General features: G+C 39.9%; 1 protein-coding gene across 4 annotated transcripts in view; it reads right to left on the bottom strand.

The window, feature by feature from the left end:
• Positions 1 to 13,744, bottom strand: part of LOC133425070 (FERM and PDZ domain-containing protein 4-like) — a 94,039-nt gene extending 80,295 nt beyond the window's left edge. For 2 of the 4 annotated variants that reach the window (XM_061715735.1, XM_061715736.1), the window contains exon 1: positions 12,009 to 12,068. In XM_061715735.1, coding sequence (XP_061571719.1) covers positions 12,009 to 12,013 — 5 coding nt within the window. In that variant the 5' untranslated portion in view covers positions 12,014 to 12,068. Of the gene's footprint in view, positions 1 to 3,790; positions 3,914 to 12,008; positions 12,069 to 13,646 lie in introns of those variants that run through there. The other 2 variants (XM_061715731.1, XM_061715733.1) reach the window with 2 other exon arrangements.
• Positions 13,745 to 16,800: the final 3,056 nt, after the last annotated feature.

The raw sequence follows: 16,800 nt of genomic DNA on the forward strand, positions 1-16,800 counted from the left end.
CTTTCAGTCAGAACTGCTGGAGAACAACGCCACTTCTGTTGCCAAGATGAGCGCGCAACATTATGTGACGTAGGCTGAAAAAGGGTCTATAGAAACTGAGCACATCTGAGCGCTGACTTTTCGGTTGGATTCATGAGATTCCACATCTACCCCAATAGTTCTAACATTAAGTAAGAAACAAGCAGGAATCTGCTCACTTAAAGCTGTATTCTACCATGTCTCGCTTTTCATTCGTTGGGGGGGGGGGGGGGGGGGGGGGGGCTATTGTTATCTCAGCTGGGACTTAATAGGACTTATGAACCTGGGACATGAAAATATTAGCACTGCTCTGTGTTGCTTTATGTCTTTACTCTTGACTCACACAAATGCTGTTGTTCCATGAGGCAGTTTGTGTCAACAACTTTTTAGGAGCATTGTTGTCCTTTGGTTCAGAAATAAAAGGACAACAATTCGTATTGATTTTAGTCGTGTAAATAGCATCTCCGCAAGATGTCCAATCTTTGCTGAACCCTGACAGATAGACCTTAGATGTGAAAGGGTGTCATATGTTCTTCATCCAGTGTCACACTTGAGGCCCACGAGCCAAATCGGACCCTCCACATCATTCTATCTGACCCCCATGATCATTAACACTTTTGTGGTGGAGTGTTAGACTTTAGAAACCAACTTAAAGAGAGACATGCTACTCATTTTAAGCGTTTTATCTGTCAAGTCTTTGCCGCATCTTTATAAAAGGAATGAATATATATCTATTATTAATAGGTACAGTAAATGTAGATTTATGTAATTCAATACAAAAAGTGGATACATTTCTAGTCTGGGATGAAGGGGAGTCTGACTCCCCTGATGGAGTGTATTTTCAGCATTTAATGCACTTTGGATTGAAACTATTTCCCTGAACGTGCAATGTTTTGCTTCTTCATAAGCCCTTAAGACAACAGCCAACCCCTCTGAGGAGCAACAGAAACTAAAGTACAGTGTTTGAGTTCACCGTTTCTGCAGCTGCTGAGTCAACATCCACGTATTTGCATTATCTGAGGTTGGAAAACCAGGAGCAGCAGGAAAAGATCAAGACAAGACCGTCCCTGCCTCCCCGTCTGGCGGCCTCACTGAGTGACAGCAGAGCCAAGTCTGAATCAAATTTAATTTGTCTTCTTTCTGGGCCACATGTCTCCTGGCCGATGACCCATCACCTTGATGCTGTAATCCTTCAACAATGATGTTGGGATTCTGGCACGTTCCCTCAATCTGACCAGCAGCTGCGCGGGTTTACGTGTGGAAGGAATGGGAACGTTGGCTTTCACGCACCGTCTTGAACACATCAGCATAAGCTCTGCATCTTTTTTCATGAACAAATCCATCTTTGTTAGCGATTTCAAATACACTTTCATGCATAAATATTGAAAATTCATGGAAAAAAGTAAGATTGTTATCTCAAATATTTCAATAATAATATTAATAATTTTTTTATAACACAAAAGAGCACTACAGATGACAACTGCTTAAATTTTAACAGTGTCAAGAATGTGACTCCTCTTAAAATTAAACATTTATTCAAAAAAAAAAGAGATGAGCTGCACAAAAAAATGCAATAACTCAAAAGCTCAACAGAGTAGCATAATAGTGCCTTGCTTAAAATGTTTAAAAAAAAAAAGAAAATCTTCTTTTCAGTATACTAAATTGGGTTTTTCTCCCATCTGACCATTTTCTCCACTGCCCAACGAAGCATAAATCATACATAAAGTGCTTTATGCTTCATTTTTCACTTAAACCATGATTTATGCTTCTACGCTGGGTTGGTGACATTTATCTGTGGTTTGTGGAAACCCAGCGCTTTAACCACCGCTGTCGCACTGCATTTCCTTAAAGATTTAACTATGCGTTGGTTTGACGCGGACCGTCGGTGGCAGGGAGGCCAAGGTGACCCGATACTGGCAACTTAAAATGTGGAAGAAGCTTTTCATGTTCCTCATGCTCCAGGCGGTCGCTATCGCCCTCACAATCCACTCTTGTGCTCCCAAAATGTGATTTTTACATTTCTTATTCTTTTAAAGCAACTAAAAACTTAAATCGAACTACTCCAGAGCCCTGGATGTGCATCGCTGCTGTGTGTTGTCATGATCCAAGCAAACAGAAGGAAGTGGATTTATTCAGCCGAGGAACGCCGGAAGTCACATGCTCTAAACGTGTTGGTGACTTATATGTGGATTTTCACTGCAAATGACAATCAGAGCAAACACTCTGTCTGGCTGTTGAAGAGATAACAATTAAATCCCTTCTTCAGCCTCCGCTGCTCACTGTGTTAAGTGATGCCGGCCAACATTTGAATCTTACAGACACACACACACACTTAATGTATACAGCCGGTGTTTATGTACAGTATATGCACGGTCAGTTAAGCCATGTGTATTAAAATGCTTGTGGGAAAAAAAAATCTTATTTTATGTGACTATCCTTCCAACCATCCACCCATGCACACACACACACCCATGCGCACACACACACACCCATGCACACCCATGCACACACACATCTCCACTTCTCAGCAGCCAGCAAGCTAAACCCCTCCAATCCATAGTGTAATCTCTAAGTGTGTTCAGTAATTACAAGGTCCTGGGTCTCTGCTTCGCTTGGAGCCACCTCAGCCTTATGTAACTTCCTCCTCACGTGCCGTCAATTCAGTGAGTGAGAGGGCTGCTGGGAAACATCCGCCTGGGATGACACCTATCTGCCAGCTTAGATCAGGCACAATGATTGACAATCACTGTCCGTTCCTCCTAGCGGACTTCATTTCCTGTCATGACACTTTCAGTAAAGGACAGTAAAGCTTAAAACAATAATGTTTATAGAAAAAAAATCGTATTCCATCGATTTCTAGGATAAGATAACTCGAAACAAACAGTACTGGGCCTGAATCTACAGCTAGTTGGACATTCGGTCTATTCATCCGGTTTCAAAGTTTAAAAAACAGCTGAACTGCAAAATGTTTTTTTTTTTTATCATTAAATAATATTAACACAGCACTCACTCACCTGTTGCCCATCATATCTGATACCTTTACCTGCTTGAGAAGTTAAACAAGCTGCAAGCTCGGACCAAACTGCTCCGGTCTCCGTGACAGCAACATTAAAGAGCCCCGGCCCATTTCACACGACATACACTTTTACTGTATTATGACTGAAACGTCCAACAAGAGGTACTTGCTGTTCTGGGTTTTTGTTGTATTTAGTACAAGTGCTTTCATTTTTATTAAAATATTTGCTTGGTTTTTATCATAGGCCTTAAAAAAATAAAAATAGTATTTGGGCCATCCTACATCAGTGAATCAGGACTTGAAGCACTTGACCTAAATAAATAAGTCACTAGATCAGCCAATCATATGTTTTTTTTTCTTTTTAAACAAACAAAAAAAAAAAAAAAAAAAAAAAAAAACTATAATCGCTTTTCATACTGGCTCCATGTCTGATACATTTAATAATATGATTCGGATGAAAAACATAAGTATTATCAGAAAGGCGGTCAAAGACTCAGAAGCTGACTCAGCCTGAAACATGACAGTAGTGTGTGTAAAGAATATGTAGCTCAAAGTCAGGTGGCACCCAGAGCCCCCCATGAGCAATTAAAACCTTTAAGGAACCCCGTCCCTCAACCTGCCATCAAGGAGCTACAGTAAAATGGCCCAAACTTTGAGGAAGAGCTGGAGATGGTAATACCTGCTGAAAAGGATCTTTGACCTCTAAGAACGACCAAAGTGAGAAAATAAGAAACGTCAACGGCCGTCTGAACTTACTGGAAAGCTGTTAATATTCCCAGTTCGTCATCGTCGTCGCATGGCTCCATCCCTGCGGCTGGACAACGGTGGAATGAGCAGTTGGCGAGAGTGGGATGGTCGCCCCAGCCCCACCAAAGCCAAAAGGCTCAAACGTTGGAGAAAGGGCTCCTTCTCAGCTCCCTGAGTGCAACTCAGTGCAGCGCAACGAAAAAAAAAGAAAAAAAAATCAACTTCCTGTGAATTTCCTTTAAAAAAAAAATCCCCAAACCAATTTTCTGTGCAACTGTGTGCACATGTGCATGTCTCAGTGTGTTCCTTTTTTTCATTCCTAACTTGGTGCCAAATGTTCCAGCTTAGCAACGCTGTGCAGCACCGCCGGTGATGGATTTAGCCGGGGCATCTGGGCCAGCAAGGATAAAGTCCATTCACACACACACACATGCTTACTCACAACTGCATGGACGCCAGCACACACACATCCACAGAGTCCAGCGGTGTGGGAACAATGCTGGGATGACCTCCTGTAGACATCTTGACAAGATATATGCAACGCAATACACACATACATGCATGTCTCCCACTCACACAACGTGCAGGCAATGCAGCTGGATCAATGCAGGAACAGTAGTCTGCCAACTAAGTCTACAGTTGTACTTACACTGATTGCATGCATAAATTACTACTCCTACTTTTGCCCTATTTTTCTCTCTGCTCCTAACTGAAGACAAGAACAAATACATTTTTTAAACATAATGAAGTACAAGTTTTGAAACATGAGCAGAATCTAGTTTCTAGTTTCAATTGACCAGCACTTGTAGGCTGCTTAGACACTGGACATCCAGACCTTTGTTTCTTAAAATACGTGTATAAAGCAATACAGTTTGACCCATTTTTGCTTTATTTCATTAATGTGTCATTGGACAGATGACAAGCCTTTAACTGTCTGCCTTTAGTTACATCTTTTCAAGCCTGTGTCCTACTGGTCCCTGTCATCCCTAGGATTCCCCTTTACACCTCCTACAGTGGTCCTTGGATGGGGATTTATTTGAATTAATAAGCAACAGGAGCAGCCCAGGTATAGATTCCCACAGGGTTGGCATTTGGCATCAGTTTTGTTTGTGCCCCTAAGATTTCTGATTGTAAATATTGAAGATACTGAATTCTTACAATTTGAGTTTTTGGTGTGACTCAGATCAACCTGATTTTATTAATCTTTACACACTCCACACCTTAGAAAAACCACAGAAAAATAAACTTTTACTCTTATTGAAAGATTTGACCCAGGATGAATCAATCAAACACTTAATGGTTAAAAGAGCTCAGAATTGACAAGTTATGTGTACTATAACTGTAACCAACCACAAATATCCCCACTTGGATTTATAGTTTTGAAGGGACCAACAACCTCCTCCAGCTTCCTCTAAGCTACATTCATCAACTCACTGTCCTGATAGGGAGTGAAGGGTCGTCAAACTGAGAGCCTCGCGCCGGACTCCCTTATTTGCATAAAGTTGAGCTTTGCTTAACTTCTTAACAAAGTGCCTTCCCAAGATCCCTTGCGTAGGCAATAAAAGCACCTCATCGCTTTAACTAAAAAATGAATTGCATGTGATGGAGTACTATCCGATAGAATGCAACATACATGGAGGGAGTTAGCTGTATTGTTGGACCAGAGCGTCCATCCAGAGATATACAGACTCCCATGAATCCACAGACTCTGGACTCAGTGATATGTTGAAAACATGCAGTCACTGCTTCCACTTATTTCTTCCAACTGCACTCTCTCTTGAGAGATAGATAACAAACATATCACCGTACATATCCAACCATCGGAGTAGGGCTGCACGATTCTGGACAAAATGAGAATCACGATTTTTTTGCTTAGAATTGAGATCACGATTCTCTCACGATTTTTTTCCAATATAAAATTTATTGCACTTATTACTTTACCTTTGCAACAGCTGAACAAAAATATAATAATAAACATCTCTTGTCTTCTTTACACAAACCTTTGAATAATTTAAACAATAATAACAATTTTGAACAATATTTGTTCCTCCCTGAGTTGAACACCCTTTCAGAAAGGGGACTTGTAACAGATCCTGTAGTTCTGAGGCAACAAATTATTCCTCTGGCTGCTTTTTGCTGTAACAGCTGACATTGAACATAAAAACAATAAACATCTCTCTTGTCTTTAAATAATTTTAACAATAACAATTTTAACAATATTTATGTGCAATATGTGTCAGGTGATGAGAAAGGTAGATGTTTCTCCAAATGTAATCCACAATCATTAACAAAATATAACAAACATGACAACATGATAGTTGACCATGACAGGACTACAACAACCTAGAACATAGGCCTAGTCCTTTTTTTATGCAGCCATCTTTAAAAAAAAAAATGAGATCGATTTTTTAACGATTAATCGTGCAGCCCTACATCGGAGTGTTCACCTTTCTGATCCAGCAGTCTGTAGACTCGCTAGATTGATATATATGTTACGGTTAATGTAGAAAAACGTCTATTTTGCAAAATAGCCAGCTAATGTGCAAAATAACCGGCAGGGCGCTGAATATGTAAAATAGCCGGCCAAACGGCTATTTTGCAAAATAGCCGGCTAATGTGCAAAATAGCCGTCAGGACGGCTAATGTAGAAAAACGGCAGTAGCCGGTTAATGCTGTGGATGTGTCAGACCAGACACTTTTTCGGGGAGTGTAACGTTAGGCTTCTTCAACAGCCATAAACAGCCTTGTCAACAACAAGCATGTGCAGCATATGGGCTTCTTCCATTGGCTGCTACGCACCAACTGCACTGATTGGCGACTGTAAGTGACTGGTTTGAAGCGCGAATTTCATCCATTCAACTGAACTGTAGGCTATTCTGTAGTGTAGTAACTGGACTCTATCTACCAAATGAATTAAGTTTGCTTAGTTTGTTTTGGTTTAATCAATTTGTGCAAATGGAGGAGGAGGAGAGACTTCATCTCATCATGGGCGCGCTTCGGGTTTTGCGCAATTCGGGTTTTGCGCAATTCGGGTTTAGGAGCGCACCTTCCATGAGAGAGACGCAACAACTGTTTGTCTGTTTTGGAGGTGCAAAGAGAAGGTGGGAATAGAGCTTTCCTCACAAAGACTGTCACACTGGATATTTGCAAGTACATTTCCCAGACCTATAAGGCTGGTATAGGTGATGTGCTCAAATTCAGAGCGCATTCCACTGCGCTTTGACACCTCGGTGGCAAAGCTCTATTCTGGGGTGCCAATGACGTGATCTGTAGTTTGCATTATTCGTTTTGGAATACTCATTTGAGGAATATAGTGCATGGGATTTGGACTCAGAATAATTGCTATAATTGCCACGGCATGCTCCGGTCAGCTTGAGACAATTGTCTCGAGCTGACCGGAGCATCGAGACTGGAAAGATGATTAAAAATGTGATGTCCGCGCACCATGAGCTTAAAAATGTATGTACTTTGCAAAATAGCCTTTTTTCTACATTAACCGTAACATATACACATTTCTTGTTGACGTCAGTATTTATCTGTAGTTATAGGCAAGTGGTTTCAGGTCCACTGGCAGCATTTCTACATTCGTTAATGTGGAACTGAGGGATCCGAAGGGCTCGACGGGTTTTGCTGCTTGTTTCTGTTTGCCTCTGTGCACTCGTGTGATCATGTGTTCGTTAGTTCATGAAATTCTAGGGAAACCTCTGTAAACTGGAACATGATTATCGTAAAACACCAAATAAAGGCCCGGACGTTTATTTGCATAAATCACTCAAATCAACAGGCGTTTATTAGGGACCTGCCTTTATTAATTGTGTGTCGTGTCATCCAAACATCATATTTCTTGTGAGAAGCCGTGTTGCTGTCCATGGTGGTGGAATGCATGCCTTTCTCTTTGATACATAAGCCGCTCAACTTCATAACACATCATCAGTGAGGTCACTCTAAATTAAATAAATAGTCACTCACTTTTCAGCTCGTTCAAGGTTATTCGTTTGCGTTTAGGTAGGTAGGGTATATTTGCATACGGTAGAATATTTTTTTGGCCACCAGAAAAACAAAGTTTGACCCGGCCTTTATTTGCGACGGGCATTTAATATAAAAAAATATTTTGCTACACCCGGCGGATAATTGGGACCAGCAGCAAATTGGGAATGGGCCATAATTTTAAGTTTTACGGTAGCCTCGCGTGTGTTATACGCCATTTTTAAATCCAGTGCTATCCAGCAAGCAGGCATTTTGGGGAAAAAAAAAATTCATTTGTTGAACTGTGTATTGAGAGGTTGGGGTTTTATATATTACACGTGTTGTTGGTTGGTTTGAAATTAAACGCTAAGTTTCTTTCACATGGCAGCAACAACTTGGCATTAGCAGTGTTAGCATTAGCATCAATCCATAAAGAACTTGCTGGTGTTTGACAAACACAGAACACAATGTGTATTTCAAAATATTTCAGATATCTATTGTGGACGGATGGAGGAAAGGTAGAATTGAAGCGCAAGCAGAGATTGATCTGAAATAATTCTAATCTTTTAAAGAAATACATCTTTAATGTGTAATGAAGTAGTAGCTGCAAGCAAGAGTGGTCAAAGTAAAGGCAAGCAAAAAAAATAAATAAATAATCAACTCTCGTGTTTCAAAGCTAGGCCATCACTGTAGGACATTTTTCTGATACTGATTCTATTTGTTAAGCTGTTTTTTGGTCTTGTTTAAACTTCGTGTAATGACGTCTTTAGCTCAATCTGACCCGTTAACTCAGTATAGTCAGAGGGCATATGTGCATTTATGCAAGTGTGTAAAAAAGAAAAACCATGTTAAAAAGGTTACGAACAGCACTTTATAAATTTGCCAGTGTCTAGTCAACAAAGGGAGATTACGGCCTATTCTCAAATTAAACCAAGGAGACAGCGGTGTGTAATCTGGTGTGGGCAGCCAAAATCTCTCGGTATCCTTTTGACATGACAACAATGAAAATGAAATTTTTAAATGTCTCAACCATGGCCCAAATATTCAAAATACATTGAAAAAGAAAACCTGTGTTCAAGCAGAAAGGGCTTTAGTGTTATAAAATACAAGTTACTGCTCAACAGATTCCCTGTAGCATCAATTACACGCAAAAGAAAAACTGAATTAATTCAGTCTCGCTTCTGAAGACAGGACAAAACAGCAGGTGATGATTTATAATGTTGTATATAAAACTGTCTGAGATGAAAAGTTGAATTAGGGTTGATGATGCGCCTCTTATTCAGTGGAAGCCGGCTCCATTTGCAACCCTTTGAGATGCCACCTGGCACCCATTCTTTGCCAGGGCTATCTATAGCAACCTCTTCTCAGATATGACTCCTGATTTGTATACGGCTGCAGATCCTGCGTGTCTAATGTTATACGGCATGATCAATTATTAAGATTTGGCTGAAATCGCAGACTGTTGAGCATCTTTCCTACTGGCATCGTTTTCAGCAGATATGGACGATCCTCTATGATGACGTTGACTCCCTTATTTCTTCATTTAAAAAGAGAAAGTCCAGTTCAACGCTTGGATACAGAGAAATGAAGATGAGTTTACTCTGATGGTACATGATAGGGAAAAGATATGAGTGTGGGATGTGAACGAGCTCCTACATGCTGTGTATGGATGTTGTACTCCAGGCCAAATGCAAATTCAAATGGTGTTGTGGGAATGGTGCCATCAAAAGGTCATGGTTTTAAACTCAAACGTTACGTTATGTTTCTGGCTCAGTTTAGACATCTTTGTTATGTGCTCCAGTAGGATACTCTAAAATCTTGTCCTGAATTTCATTCCCTTACTACAAAAAAAATAAAAAATACTATACATTTCACATTATCACTTTTCCTGTCGTCTTAACCCCCGACCGGTCGAGGCAGGTCGCTTTTCCTGAATCTGGTTCTGCCGCAGGTTTCTTCCTATTCAGGAACATTTTGCTTTTGACAGTCGCCTTGTGCTTGCTCAAGATGGGCGATTGTATCAAAGTAGCAGTTTAGTGCAATATGTTGGTTTTCTGAGATTGGCAATTATTGTTGTCGTTATGTTTTGGGGTTTATATGAATTGGACTAACTTGGAGTTGAATTCTACTTTTTGAGTACCTTTACAGTTGAACTGAGTGGAATTTGTTGCTTTGTTAAGCACTTTGTAACATTGTTTAGAAATTTGCTCTACAAATAGTTTATTATTATTATTCATATTTAGTATCATCTTGTGTCAAGGAGGTAATATTCGACTGCATGAACTTTTTTATAGTTATTATAACTCATGTTGGAAATAACCCACATTTTCACAATTAAACCAAAAGCAAAGTCCATTTATTAGCCAATATGCAAAGGCAGAATACATTTCTTTTTTTAACCCCGGGCTCACTGTTAGATTATTTCAGTATTGCTATGTGAATGAAAATAACAAAAAAAAAAAAAACACCCCTTGAACTGATTAGCCCAGATCATCTTCTCCTTTTTATTGATACATTTATTTTAACTTGCGTTCATGTACATAATTAAACTCGGTCTAATTGCACTTGCAGATGTTTTGAAACCTCAGCAATGATTTCTACAACAACGTTTCTATTTTCTTATGCAATGTTGCCTGAAAGCCACGTTTCCAGCTTTTACCTCACAGGCATTTATCCTGGTTTTCTGAATATATTAACAACAATCTGTATAGCAGATTCTGAACAATTTAATTTAAAACATCAGAATTTTTATACTGAAGCTGTTAAACAGTCCATCACAAAGTGGTGAACCCCTGACCATCTTTATACCTGAAAGACTTCCCTCATAATGACTCCATTATAGTAAATCCGGTTGCCATTCACAATAATCACACGTGGGAATTCTCACTATGTCAATGCCCCGAGGGAAATACCTAGGCAATTTTCTTAGACAAGCAAATAACCCAGAAAGGGTCCAAATAATGTGGAGTTCAATGGTCTACGGTGAGAAAGAAAAGGGTTTAAGACACGTGCCAATCTTTCCAGGAGTGGATGCCCCAGCAATCTTTCCTCAAGATCAGACGTGTTCTGCAGAAACAGAACATCCCATGAGCTTCATCCCAGATGTAACTGGTTATGTTGAATGTTCAAGTCCATGACAGGATAATGAGAAGAGACCTGAATGAAGCTTCTGTCCGACTGGAGTTTCACAAAACAAAAGGAAAAGGGACAAACCACAAGACTTCTGGACCAATGTCCTGTGGACAGATGAGACCACGGTGGAGTCAATCAGGAGTTCCTTATACCAGAGTATTGTAGAGGCAAATATAAAAACCTACAAAACCAGGTCATGCAACACCAAAACAATCCAAAACACAGCAGAAAAATTTACATACATTTACAGTCAAAGTGTAAACCTCAACCCAAATAAAACACCAAGTAGTACACAAGCAAATACCCAAAAACCTCAATGACCTCAAGCAATATTGTAAACATGAATGGGCCACAGAGACTCAAGGAAATTAGTACTTTGAGATATTGTTGCTAAAGGTTGACTATGGGACCACGGTAGTACTTTGGTTTGCCTGCAGTGACTAAAGTATTTGCTGTTTGTCTGAGGATGCATTTCCTTAAAACCAAGACCTAACGTCACATGATCTGTATGACATTTTACATAAAACACTGGGTTAAAAGAAGGGTACTAACTTTTGAACCATAATGTTTTTCAAAAAGAAAAAGGAAAAAAATAATCCATTGATATTTGATGTCTGTTATATGTTGGATTAAACGTGCCATTTAGCTTTTACAGTGCTCCATCTTGTGGGACGTTGGGACACAAATGTATTTATGAATTTTCACGAGCCATCATCCTTTAAACTGAAGTGCACACCTTTGCACGAAAGCCTCACAGTGAATTCCCAGAACTTTTATGTCAGAACAACAGAGCTTGAAAGAGGAGGAAAATGCAGTTCCTACAGTTTGATAAGTGAGAGAGCGGCCGTCAGAGCGTCTCCACCCAAGTGTGAAAATGTCTGTCACACCCTGCACTCGCCTTTGAACGCAGAAACAACTTTTGGCAAAAATCCCCAGAAGATCTATCCATTTTGAAGCCTCTGTTCAGATGAAATGAGGCACAAAGTGCATTGGAATATGAAAACACACGGCACTTTGATGTTCTGTGCTGTCACGAGTCCTCGCAACACTATTTCAGCAAAGAAACAGTGCTTCCGCTTCAGTAAATTTGAACACGTAACGTGACATGTAAATAAATATTGCATTTTACCTCATTATTCAGTGTGTCATCCTGCTGCGTTCCTCTGGCCGACTGTATCCTAATCCCCAGGCTGCCGCCGGCAGAGGGGCCGGCTCAACAAGCACAATAACCACAACTGCAGGAAAATTACTTTATGTTTAGGTCAGTGGGGGTGGGGTGACATTAAAAAAAAAAAAAAAAAAAGGGAAAAAAATAAAAGAAAGAGCTGAATGAGGATAAAAACAGTCAAATGAGAAAAAGTAGATTAAAGCTGGTAAAAGCTGGGAATCAGAGGCGGAGGGTGGAATAGTGGTGCTGGAGTCAGGTGATGCAACAACCAGCAGAAATGTCTGCAGCTGCATTATGAACATCACGCTTCTAAAAACTGAAGTGAACATGTTTAATCCATCCATCCATCCATCTCGGTCCACTTATCCAGAACCGGGTCCAGCAGTCTGAGCAGAGATGCCCAGACTTGCCCAGACGGGGGACACCGGGCGTTTCCAGGCAGGCCGAGAGACACAGTCTCTCAGTCCTGGGTTTTCCCCGGGGTCTCCTCCCGGTGGGACATGCCAGTACCGGACCGAAAACTTTAAACTTAATTTCTAAGTGAAAATTAAGTTTAAATATTATTTTAATCTAATTATTTTAACAAACGGACAAGTGGCAGATTTAATGGGCGTTCGACGGGTAAGTATCATCACCGTTAGCTTTGACTTTAAAGACCAACTGCAACAGCCAGCATCACTGACCTCTTTCTTATTGATGATATTGATATTAACTTTTCTTATTTTGTGCCAGACATAACACAACACAAAAAACCCAACTTTTTTTGAAAATTTGATGTCCCGTGCATAAAATTTCAGCAGAAATGCTCCGTTCTTGTCCTGAAGTTCCATTGGACAGGTGGAAAGCAAGAGACGGACAGTGGCAGAAAATGACTCGCATTAAAAAAAAAAAAATAAAGAACTGAAAAATAAATTTCAGCCTGGGTTTTCCAATTACCAAAAAAACAAACCAAAAAACCCTCTCAAGAACTCAAGAGGAGATGTGGTTTATGGCGTCTATCTAGGGCTGTGCGATTAATCGATTTAAAATCTAAATCGGATTTATTAATCAAAATCAATGTTAAAAAAGGAAAATCGGAAAATCGATTTTCCTTTTTTGCAGCTGGCTGCATTACAGACAGAGCTCGTCTAGTCATCTTTGTTTGGTTAAGAAAATTGTAAATGTTGTCACTTTACTAAACTCAAGGAGGATTTACAGTATCTTTCAATTGCACTTCATTCCCAATAGGGAAATTTGTTTGCTATTTTTCTTTAAAAATAAAGATAAAATATTTGAAACAATTTATTCCATTGTCTTTTGAAGTTTTACCAAAAAAAATCGAAATCGAAAATCGGGTTTTCAGAGAAAAAAAAATCGGGATTTTATTTTTGTCCAAAATCGCCCAGCCCTACGTCTATCTAAACTAATGCTGCTCTCACAGTCCTGCAGCTGGGAATCAGACTCCCATTACAGAACAATCATGATTAAAACCAGATGAAACAGATCGTCGTCACTGTGAGCTGAAAGCTAAATCTCAGTGAGAATCATCACTTTCAGAGCACTTCTGACTCTCATTTCCATCTGGTCCCTCATAAAAGTCCCGGTTACTGCCATACTCACTCGTCACTCCCGAGAAAAGACGTCTCCCTCCATTCCAAGTAGCCGCCCCGTCCCCCGTACGGAACCATAGCTGAGGAGGCTGTCCGGGGACTCTGGTCTTCGCCGGGAGCCGTCACCGGGGTCGAGGCTTGGTCCGAGCTGACCGACGTGAGGTCGGTGCTGAGGTCAAACGACGACCAAGAGGAGTCGGAGGAGGCAGAGCTGCTGGTGTCCACCCACTCCTCACGCAGGAACGGTCCCAGCTCCATGGGGGGGGAATTAAACAACCGGGACATGAAGAGAATGTGTGCCCCTCTTTGACAAAATTATTGACTAAAAACCAAGAAGACCAATCGCAGAGAACATGAGACCAAAGAGATGTAGAGATACAAACGTGAAGGTGCAGATGGTTACCCAGAATGCACCAGAAGAGGTGGCGCATCAGCCTGGAAGGTCCGAGCAGCACTTAAGAGGTGATGGCTCACATCTCATTACGGCCCATTCTAACCCCAACAACAATTGAATTACGCGGTAAGTTGATAGCGATGGTGGAAGACGGGAAATCGATGTGAGACGCCCGGAGAGGCCTGGACGGGGGGGATTCTGCGGCTACGTGATAGCCGCAGGCGCGAGAGTGCCGTCTAGAGTTGCGCCGATCTGCGGTTGATTACATCCAGATGAAATCTAATTAAGGTTTACCTCTAAAACGCGATAGGACCCTCAAATGGGGGAGAACAAGTTAGCCGGCTCCCACAGGTGCGGTGGGACTAGATTAAGCACGTCGAGTATCGCCTGTAGACAGTAAAAGAAGTCAGTTAAGGTATAGAGGAAAGACTGAGCACTTATTACATGAACATTAAACACAGATTCCTCCTCCTAACGATCTTTTAATGATATTCAGCCCTGCAGCTGTGGGGGAAATGCGACGGAAGCCGAACATTTAAACACAACTCGTCAGAAATACATTGCCTTTGAGAGAAAGTTTAACAGATTAAAAAAATAAATAAAAAATAAAAACCTTCTATTATGGTTTCTAGAATATAAAAAATCTGGACATTAGACATTTTTGAGCAGAAATGAAAAAAATGTCGCGGTGTATCAGTGTCGAAGGGGTGAAACTATGGAACCGCCTGGATGAGGAACTAAAAAAAAGTAGCTCAATTTATAAATTTAAAAATAAATTATAAATCTAAAATAATGGATAAATATAGAACACAAATATAAATTATCTTCATATTAAACTGTCTAAATTATGCAACTTTCCTCCTGCAGCCGTCCTCAAATCGTGAGTGACCACACTTATTTTCTTCTCTTCTTTCTTTATTTTCTTTGTTTTGTTTGTTCGTTTCGTTTTCTTCTTATTAGTATCTTTTGTTTCTGAAGTCTGCCTTTGTTGAAAAGGATAGGCAAAATAAGCCACGAGGCTTCAGCCTATACCTTTTTGGTCAAAAAAAAAAAAAAGGAAATGTGTACATATATATAATATATATATTTATACCTGTGTGTATACTGTACATATATTGTGTATATGCAAACATCTTAAAATGTAAATGACCAAAACAAAATAAACTAAACTAAACTAGACAAAGTCAAAGATTTATACATTTTCTTTTGTTTTTTTCCCAGAAGGGCTTTCGTGTATCCTTTTAATCCCAAGGAAATAATTATTTGAAAAAAAAAAAAAAAATCCAAACAGGCTTTTAACACAAAACATGAATAATCATGAGAACTGCTGAGAACCAAACCAATATAAAAGGTGCTCATGTCAATTCAGTTTGAATCTCTGATGATGGTAATGAAACGTGACCAGAATCCATTTTCGGGGGACTATTAGGCAATTTATTAGTGATGCAGGAAAAGTAGAAAAGTACTACTTTTTTTTTTTTTTTTTAACCGCAATTTACTGTCAATTCCTGTGGAAACAGTAAGGGGGTACTTAGTATTACCCACATTTCTGGCCTCATTTTTATCCAATAGTAGTATGGTTAATTTTTATTTTTTTTAAAGAAGCCCAGCAGCACTGCTTAAAACTTTTAATAGTAAAATCTAGATCTAGAATTAGATTTTGACCCCCAAACCGTGAGGTTTTGGTTTTAATCTAAGCAACATATTCCCCTTGAGATACGATCTGCAGGGTTGACGCTTGACTAATATCAAAATGTTGGCAAACATTCAGGAGTCTAGCAGCAGCAAACAAGCAGCACATATTTATTTCTGACACTGAAAGAATATCGATTTCAGTCTCGTGTAAAAAGAAAAATGCTGCTTCGCTTCAGATAAATTGAATCTGCCAACATTGGAAATACGAAGGCTTCAGAGGATGGATACGAAATAATTTAGTAGTTGTATAAAACAAAAACAAGGAATCCACTTGAATTCATTTCAAGCATGCTGAATAAGTCTTTCAATTTGTTAAAGGAAACATGTCATGGAAATCTACTTTTTTGGTACCTGAGATCAAATTCTGGCGCATTAAAAACCTGAGTCGGTTGAGCGGTTCAGTTATTTTTCAATCTCCAGGTCAGGGAAAATTATCCAGCGCTCCAAATGTCTCCTGAAGGAGGTAGCACGAAAACCTTACACCCAAAAATCCAACATATGCACAATCTGCTGGGGGAAAAAGAAGTTCCTCAAATGACCACTAGAGGGCCACCAGTGAGAATTATTCAACAACACACATTTATCAATAATTAGGGGCTTTTTTGGGAGTAATTTCACCCAATGTGCTAAGATGTATGACCGGACCAAGTAAACACCAGCGGAGCTCCAGCAGCTCTCATTTCAGATGGCGTTTCAGTAGCAACATCTTAAATGAGGATGGAGGATGATTGCGGTTTTGGTACCGTGGTACCAGAAAATAAAGATCCATCACAATCATTCATAAAAAAAAAAACAAAACAAGAATCTTTATCTTTTTTTTTTTTACTTTGAACGAAGCAAAAGAAACCAAAAATTACTGATAAAGAACAAGCTGAGGTATCATCAGATATTAGTCCCAAGTGTGAAAAACTAACCACCCTGAACGCATCGTGTTGCATTTTTCACATTGACATCTAATAGTCAGACTAGCAAACTAGTAAAGCCAGTGCTGTCGTAGGCATTTCTTCGTTTATCATCGTTCTTGGAGCGTAAACACGTCCGTTGTCATGTATAAATCTACGTGAAGTCTATCTGA

This window comes from Cololabis saira, chromosome 24 (assembly GCF_033807715.1).
Source record: "Cololabis saira isolate AMF1-May2022 chromosome 24, fColSai1.1, whole genome shotgun sequence".
Taxonomy (NCBI): domain Eukaryota; kingdom Metazoa; phylum Chordata; class Actinopteri; order Beloniformes; family Belonidae; genus Cololabis; species Cololabis saira.